Source organism: Lactuca sativa, chromosome 5 (assembly GCF_002870075.4).
Source record: "Lactuca sativa cultivar Salinas chromosome 5, Lsat_Salinas_v11, whole genome shotgun sequence".
In the NCBI taxonomy this organism is placed as follows: domain Eukaryota; kingdom Viridiplantae; phylum Streptophyta; class Magnoliopsida; order Asterales; family Asteraceae; genus Lactuca; species Lactuca sativa.
The window spans coordinates 23225296-23235032 of NC_056627.2; the positions used below are offsets into that span (position 1 = coordinate 23225296).

Here is a 9737-nt window from a genome sequence, read left to right on the forward strand (position 1 = left end):
ATACTCTTATAAGACGGATTATATTTTAGCTTATTGCAATGTAACATTTGGTCAGGCAACTAATGTTGTTAATATGCTATTTTTTTAGAAAGATATTTTAGATAACTTGATAAGGTAGTTAGCTTTTAGCTAGTCTACCAAACACTATCTCAATGTTTCATAAGTTCTAGCACTTGTTATGCTCCGAATAGCATCATCAAGTGTAGTATTTGAGAAAGCTTTTATTATTCTAATTTGTGCTAAAAGATTGTTGACCTTGAACCTCCAAGAGAATGGTTGGATATCCTGCAACATCAACATTCTTCAGAGTTGATCAGTTGGTGGAAAAGAAAAAGGAATCATCCAAAATTGGATGGAATGATTAACATTGTGCCACGTAGAGTAAGTGTCCAATTCTTGGACACACCATGTTAGAATCTCTTGTACTCCTATTGTTTCCTTGCTTGCGTATTGTTTTCTTTATTGCGTGCCTCAATCTTATCTCTAACACATGCTAAAGTGTCAACATTTTGTACAATTGTTTGAATTTCTCTCCAGATGTGATAACCATCTACCGAACTCGATTAAAATGTTTTGTTTAAACATATGAAAATGATTTGTTGCATGATGATTGTTATATTATTTAATTTAAATATGCAAGTAAAATTTTCTTGTGATAAATGCTTCAAGAATGTTTATCTAAAATCAAGATGAATATTGAAAAAAGGGTAAGCCACACCCTAAACAGCCCATGCTGAACCCGCTCCACGACCCATCATGTGGAGGGTAAATCGTGATGCAACATTGATATTTTGGGCGTACACAGTTTGAACCTTTAACCACCTGTATATAGAATATTGATTTCTTATAGAAATGCATGCTTAATTTTTGTATGAAGTAGCTGATAAAACTGCTTTAAACAAATGAGAACTTTGATCGATTACCAACTGCCTAGTTATATGCAAATTTGATAACCAATGTGAAATTCAAAGTTGTGAAATATCACACAACAAAAAGCTTTGCCAATTTAACCAATCGTCATGACTTTGTTCCATATCATTAAATAAAAAAAGTTAAAACAACTTAGATTGGGAAAATAAGGAAGATATTACCATATTGGAGATTGGGGCATTAACTAGATAAACATTCATACCAAAAAGCTTCGCCAACTAACTTTTTGCCACTTTACGCATCAATCACTACCATAAGTCCATGACCGACTGATTTGTTATGCTTTCTCGATCCTGCAGCTAATTAAAACACAAAACGTAAAAATTTGTACACAAAAAGACTATCAGCAAGAAATAACAATGTCAGATTATATTGGCATTCACATATTTCGAAATGTCAATTATCAACCAAGTGTAAAGTGTTTTTAAGGTACAATGACCTGTTAAAAAAAAAGTTAAATCAAATTCCAAGTGTTCACTAATTTTGGTTGCTATTATTGTTGGGCCCCCTAAACTTCGTTGCTTTTTCTGTCCCTTGGTTGGGCCTTTCCTTTCTATGCATAATGCAAGAATGTTACTGTTTTCATTTCTTTTAAGTTCCTTGAATCATTTTCCTCAAGTGCTAGTTTCTTTTGTCCAGCTATTTATTTATTTACTTATTTTATTTTATAAAATTTCCAGGAGTTCTAAACAAACAACAAATAAAAGGAACAAAAAGTTGATACCTTAAAAGTCAAAGGGATTGTCAATCCGGGATTACAATTGTGACTGGGGTCAGGGATACGGTGTCTCTTCGTTTTCGACTCCCTGTACTTTGTAACTCATAAGAAGAGGAAGAAGGCTCCATAGAATTCTGTCCCCTCCTCTTCCTGCCCCTGGGGCTAATTGGTATTTCTTGTGAATTCCCCTACACATTATATATATATATATATATATATATATATATATATATATATATATATATATATATATATATATATATATATATATATATATATATATATATATATATATATGAAGTAAATATTAATTAGCTAATCGTTATGTTATTATTAGGAAACACGTTATAATAATAGATAATACAAAAGAGGGAATAAGGTAAAAACAGGTGAAGAGCATACCTTTGGAGAGAAGAATGTGGAAGAAAGGTAGTCTTGATCCTCCACAAAGATCTGCAGATTCTTCATCTTCATCAGGAAATCAATTTCTTCCTCTTCAAACTCCACCATATAACCCAATCGGATCAGTTCACACAGATCTGGAACAAGCTCTTCATTCTCCCACAACACTCCCTCCGCTATTTCTTCAGCAAAATGAAACGCATATTCCATAACATTTTTATGACCCGAAGATCTCTCCATCTTCTGCATATATAATTTGAAGTGCTGTTTGTCCCAACGTACCATTCTCCTTGATTCCACATCCAACACATCTCCAGATGATAAAGAAAGTCTGTAACGGATGGTCATCTTTTTCAATGTCTCAACAACTTCGGTTGCTATTAAACGGCTAACAGCTTCATGTCTCTTATCTGCCTCCATTTTAAGTTTAGGATCAGCAAGAAAGCCCAGAATGAGTTTTAACAACCCTTTTTTTATTATCTTTTCTTTTGAATCAACCGGCTTGAATGCATCATGATCGACATCAGATGTGTTTTTCTTTACAGATTCAGACAATGCACGAACACCAAGTCTGGTGTAGATCTCCACAAGCTTGGTTCGGGTTAGGGTTTTCTGACTGGGTTGAGGAAACCATACGAAAATGCGACGAGAACAGCTTTTAAACAGATCAGTCAAGAAAAGATCATCACCAATAAACAGATCACGCTTATCAACCAGAAAAATTCCATTGGAAGTAGGATCCAAAACAGGGAGTTTCCATAAGTAGTTCTTGAAAGTATTTTCTGTTCTTGGGTACCAATTTCGGACCACAAACTCCCAAAAGGCACAGCATTCCTCATGTGTTATCTGGCGTCCTGAAGTTTCCCATGTCTTCCAAAGCTTACAGTAGTCTTCAACCGAGGGACAAACTTTCACATTGAAAGTTTTCGCAAAGAAGCCGAGAATCTTGTCTTCATACTTGCAATTCTCCAAAACGTTCAGCTGTTCACCAAATAGGTTGTTATCGTCATGGAGAACACAATCTTCAGGCATTACCCACCTTCCTCTAGGGATCCAAATCCTTTTCTTGTCTTCGTCAGCAGGCTCCCACTTTAATGTAGACAAGTGATTATATATTCGAGAAATTGTTTCAAAATTGGTGTGAGAGTTGAGGTAACCAGCAAGCAACTGGCATTCCTTGTTGGAATCAGTGATAACTCCTAAAACATTAAGCTCCTTTCTGTAGGATCCAATGCGAGTTCCATAGAATCCTTCATCGATAAAAGGACCATCTTTGCATTTCAACAAGGAATCCCAGGAAGAATCGAAAAGCAAGCACTCATCAGGACGTTTGTAGCCAAAATAGGTTTTTAACCAATTCTTTTGAGAAACTTTCTCTAGGAATTCAGCAGGAAGATCCGTTCCACTCTCTTCTTTCAGTTTCTTAACAAAATCAAGCAGGGCGTAAACATTTGCAGGAGTAAGGCTACTGCAATCTTGAGGTAAGAAAAAACCATTAGACACAAACTTGGCACCATCTTTGAAATCCGTGATAACACCCAACCTCTTCAGCTCTGCACGATATTCATGGATCCCACTACCATAAAAGTTGTTGCTGTCATCAATGAAGGGAAGGTGGCAGATTGGAGAAAATGGTTCCCAATCTTTACCAAAAAGAATGCACTCTTTTGGAGATCTGTAGTCACCAAGTCTCGTTCGTAGCCATTTCTCTTTTGAAATGCAGTTCTGGAAATCAAAAGAAAACTTGATATCATGCCTCTTTAGCTTCCTATAGCATTGCAGAAATTGAAGGACGTGTTCTTTTTTGATTAAAGATAGCAAAGCCTGTTGCTTGAAAGTGCGAGTAAATTCTTAACTGGCATCCTCAAAGTCCACCATGACACCGATTTTCTTTAATTCATTCGACATCGAAAAGATTGATCTCCCATAAAACTGTACATCAAGAACCGGGAATGATCCAAAGACTTGAAGAAGGCAGCCCCACTGAGATTCTGGATTCAACAAGAAACATCCAAATGGGCATCTGTAACCCAAATTTGTCTTCAAGCATTTCGTATTTTTAATCTCTTGGACAAGCTTATCTGAAGATACCAAACTCTTAATGCATGTTAATATGAGTAACATGGCTTCAGATGACAAAGAAGCCAGTGAAGATGAGGACTTGAGGTAATCTACAACAAGCTGATACCTCTGGTTGAACTTCACAGCCACACCAAGTAGTTGAAGTTCTTCCTTGAAAGAAATTAGGTCATTCCCATAGTAATTTTGATCTATGAATGGAATGTCACTTATCTGTGAAGCAGCATTCCATTCTTGACTGAATAAAACAGAATTGTTAGGAGTCATATCACCTCGAGATGTCTTAACCCACTTTCCTCCTCTGATACTTCTAATGAACTCAGCAGGGGAGATATAATTCGCTCCTAGATACTTAATGAACTTGAGTATCGAAATGAAATCGTCTCTTTTAAGATTAGAATTAGCTGCAAGAGACATGAGACGCTTACCGATATGTTCACAGGCTTCTGCATTCTCAAACCCAACACCAATTGTTCGTAACTCTTCTTTGTAATCCTTCATCCCAACACCATAAAATTTCAAATCAATCAATGGGACATCAACAAGATTCGAACCTTTCTTTACAAGATTCCCGATTGATGAGTCTGGCATGAATGACTCTGATGGTGGGCGATAGCCAGAACCACTGCCCGAAGAGATCCTCAACCAGCTGCTATTTTTTATTGAAGACAAAAACCTTTCTGGTAATGTACTCCCCTTTGTCCTTATATAGTGAAGCCACTCTAGAAGCAGGAATGTGTTTTTTTTAGTGAGAGTAGAGAGAGTAGGAATAGCAGCATTAGGGGGGAATAGATTAGGAACATCAGAAGCTCCAACATATTTTTGAAGAAACGAAACAAGCTCTTGGCCTGAAGTAGCATCACCAAAATAGGTGACACGACGTGTATAATCTTCACCCAGCTCAACATAATTATGCTGCCTCAAAGGATTTGAACCAATCAGCTCCACCCATCTGCTTCCTTTGGAAGGTACAAGAACTCCACTTCTTGTTTGAGTTACATTCCCATAGTTATCAACAATCGGCATCTCACTACACAGACTCTGAACCTGATATTCCTCCAAGTACTTCTTTTGTAAAGACCTGTAGAGGAAATGAGCATAAGTGACAGCCAGCTTGTGGTCTCTGTTAACTGAACTACTAGTAAGAAGATGAAGAGCATATTCATAAACACTGACAAAATTAACATTTGCTTTCTCTTTAAGCCACTTCACTAGTGTTGACTTCTTTGCACATGATCGTATGGCTTCTTGTGTGGATTTAGGTAAAAAATGTTTACCAGTTGAACCTTGGAACTCTTTGTTCCAATTAATCAACCATGAAATATCATCATAATCAGAAGCTAGCAACTTGTTTGTACCCAGAGTAACTAAATCAACCTTCCCATCTCCCCCAACATACTTGATCAATGGTGTTTTCATGATGTCGGTTTGGTAAAAATCAAACCCCCAATTCTCTGCGATGAATACCAGAAGCTGTATATAAACATCCTCTGAGACACCCATTGCAAGCTTAGAGCTCACAATGAATCTTGCATACCATTGATGCTTAACAAGTTTGATTTCCAAAAAATCCAGAACAGCATTGTACTCTTTTTTATCAAGTGAAGAAGCAAGAAGATAGGTTCCACAGGATGAATCATTGCAAAAACTCACCTTTTGGCTCCTTGCCTTGTTGATTATGCTCCAAAAGGCGGGCTTCAGCCTACCAACTTCATTGGGTTTCTGGAACAGTTTCTGTGTAGTGAAAGACTCACATGGGACAATACTCTCGTTCATCAACTTTGCTTTAATGGTGTCCCTGACATTGTTCAGCTTTGGATGAGATGACTTGTTGATAGGTAAGAAGTGAAACATGTTTGGGAGACTGGAAACAAAAGATGCATTTTTTGTTGATTTCACCAACAAGGTAAACGCATTTATAAAAGCAACAGGAAGAAAATCAAGAATTCCCTGGTTCCATCTGTTGTCCCAGAGGATATTTTCCCTTGAAGATGCCATGAGAAAATCAGCTTGGATTATGAAAGGAAAGTGTGTGACTGTTTCTGTTGGTAAAAAGGAATAGATTCCAGGCAAACTTGAACCTCTTTTGAGCCTTTCCCCATTTGGAAAAGCAAAGGTGATTGACCATTCATCTATCTCCATTCTAGCTTCAACTTTATTTTCAAGCTTCACAGGAAATCTTTGTTTCCACATGTAGTACCCACATTCTCTGTCAACTCCATCACAAGGCAGTTAGATGGAGTGTGTAGGAATCAGCATCCATGTTCTTTGCAGTAACAAAGTTTTTCTCTTTGGAAATGGATACTGCGCTTACAGTGTTAAGCCTAGAATCCTCATTCACTTCCCTCACAGAAAGCCACCTTATCTTTGAAAGAAACAAGAGAACTTCAGGATGGATACTTGAAAGCTGATCCTTGACTGCTTTGACTTTCTCTGGTTTTAGAGGCAATACTAGAGTTGTGGTTGGGAGTGGAGAAGCAGATCCATATACCCTTTGAATGGCAGATAGCATTGAATCTCCTTCGACCCATTCAGGAACAATATAACCAAGGTTACACTGCTGGCAAGGCTTTTCATTAAACCGTATCTGATACCCATTACTGAAAATGTATGGTTGAGCTGTTATTAGAAAGACACTCTTGAATCCAATTCCTGATCATGAAATATTTGACAATGTATCAGAACAAGTGATGTCATCAAATAGTAATGAAGTTTTGGGTTTGTTCTACCTAGGTACCTTAAACTTCCTTTAATGAGGTTTTATCACTCATGTTACATTTTTGTTCCACTTAAATACCCCCAAACTTTAAGAATATGGTTCCACTGCAATATTGGAAACTAAATTCTTTTTGAAGTTTGTTAATAATTATTATTTAATGAAATTATTCTAAATATATTTCCATGTCATTGATGCATCATCATCATGAAGTCAATAGTAAACCAAGTAACAAATTACATTTTACCTTTTTTCACATAAAAGGAACAAAAATGAAACTTCAGTGCTAATACCTCTACAAGAAATTAAAGTTAAGGTACCTAGATGGAAGTTCATCCAAAAAATAAGAAGTTCGTCCAATATTTTCTTCCATTACATTGTTTTAACAAAAATATGAGCAAAATCTGTTTCTAAACCAACAATATATCAATATGTTTCAAAACCAAAAATGAAGATGATGATGATAAAGAGTCTTGATTTTTGATAAGCTGGAGATAACTGATAACAGGAAAACAAAGTAGGCTATAAAAGAATAAGATAGACATAAGAATTAGAAGTACCTTTCTCTCCTATATAACCACACTTACGGAGGCCTTTCTTAGTAGAACGTCCAACGCTACAAATTGAATCGATATTCTTTGATAAAAACCCTTTTTCGTTGTTAAAAATTAAAAGTGTCGCTGGAGCTCCTGTGTTTGTTATGTCTTTTGAGGTAATCACAAACTCCAAGGAAGGATCAACCTCTTTCGGATACTCGTTATCCTCCGCATTCTGTGAAACAACACACACACACACACACACACACACACACACATATATATATATATATATATATATATATATATATATATATATATATATAGTTATATATATAGTTAAATGCAAGCAATAGGAATGTACTTTCTATTAAAACGTTATAAATTTATTTTTACTTATCACACACCATTATAGTGACAAGTTATTCCTTATTAGGGCCTTTTACTTCAGAAAAATTACCCATTCTAGCAATAGGACAATAGGTAACCTGCTACATGCATGTTGTATCTTTTTATCTATTTATGTCTTTTCGCTGACATGGAAAGTTATGATGCCATGGAAAATATGATGTTCTTGCTTACTACCATATTTCCGTCTCTTCAATTTTATTTTTATTATTTAGTATTGAATTGTAAAATAATCATACACATGATACTAATCATAGAACTCATGTATACATAGTTTATTTGGTTATGAGACAGCAACAATGTTGTGAGCTTCTGTTTCATATGTTATATATTGTCTCACCAGAAACCGTGGTAGTTGACACTTCACTTGTTTTCTATTGAAGTTCTATGCTTTATAGTAGAAATAGAATCTTAAGTAAGTTCCGGAGATTTAGGGGCTGTTTGTTTTTTTTGTGAAGAGCTGCGCAACCACTTTTGTCTGTGCCGCGCAGACATATGCCCTCGTAGAGTGTTTGTTTTTTGGAAGTGCGCAAACCAAAAAACGTCTGCACGAGGTCTTCCTGGCGCAGACATGGGCCACTGTCTTCAAAGGTCTTCAGACCTCATTTTAACCAAAAAAAAAAAAGACCACCCGTTTTTTTTTTCTTTCTCTTTTTGCTGAAAATGCATTTTTAATCTTTATGACATGAAATTAAGTTTGAAAAATTAATTTATTTTAACAGCTGCAGACGTTAAAAACAAACAGTCTTCTTATTGCAGACTGCAGACATTTGGTCCACCTCTTCTGCTGCAGAGGCTTGCAGATGTGGTCCGCAGACTGCAGACATTTTGATTTCAAAAAAACAAACAGCACCTTAGTGCTTTTTAGGTGTTCGATACAAGCTATGGCTAAGAAAAAGCAAATTGACCTACATTCATGGTAGTACATTAGTAAAATTAGTAACTCGACCTCCGATTAGAACTGCAACATTTTTGGGGACTTATTCAAGGTAGAATCACCTAATATCCGTTGTCATCATTAAATCCACTCCACTAAATACTAATGCTTAGTTTTTGTTATCTTTTTGTAATTCAACATGTATACTTGCATAAATATGCAAGTTTGATGCTATATACAATTAAAGAACAATCTTATATAAGAAAAATCATGATGTGAACAATTCTTCATTAAGAAAATATGAATTTCTTTATTGCCATGTCAGCAGTAAATAACATGTGGGCCATTTATGTGGACAAAAAAATTGCATAAAACTTGTTTACATTAATCAGGAGGTTACTTGTTGCTAATGCCAATAAAATTTATTGAAGTACAATCCCATAAAAAATAATTTGAAAGTGCAATAGAAAAAGGGTTAATGTCATAAACACCATTATTTATACATCATTATTCTATTTTAGCCCGAACTTTTATTTTAGTTCCTATTTAGCATTATTTTTAAAAAACTTTTCGTTTTTTATCCTTCGGCCGGTTACCAACTGACATGTCGGTTTGGTTGACGTGGCATGTTGGGTTAATATCATAAAAGCCATTATTTATTTGTTACTATTCTATTTAGCTGTAACCTCTTTGTTGCTCTCTATTTGCCATTATTTTTAATAAAAACTTTTCATATGTTTGTAATTCTCTAGTTTCACCTATTTTTAAATTCCACATTTGAAGATAAAAGTATCGATCATATGTTTGTAAATTATAAGCAACATGATTTTTTTTGTATGCCATCTGATCACTTGTGCTTTTTGGTTGTTGATATAACAATCATATACATTTGGATACAACCTGAAAAATGTTACACATTTATAAGATAGGTGCCAAAAACATTGATTTTATAAAATTATGATATTTAATTTTTATTAAGTTGCATTGCATAAACCTAGTAACATGCCACATTAACATAAAAATGAATGTAGAAAGATATGGATTTTATGAAAAGTTTTTCAAAAAATAACG

General features: G+C 35.2%; 1 protein-coding gene across 1 annotated transcript; it reads right to left on the reverse strand.

The window, feature by feature from the left end:
• Positions 1–1993: 1993 nt before the first annotated feature.
• LOC111906325 (uncharacterized) lies at positions 1994–6322 on the reverse strand. The gene is made up of 2 exons (XM_042901993.1): positions 3926–6322; positions 1994–3775 (listed from the first exon to the last, which is right to left on the reverse strand). The coding sequence occupies exons 1-2, from the start codon at positions 6320–6322 to the stop codon at positions 1994–1996; spliced, it is 4179 nt and encodes a 1392-aa protein (XP_042757927.1).
• Positions 6323–9737: the final 3415 nt, after the last annotated feature.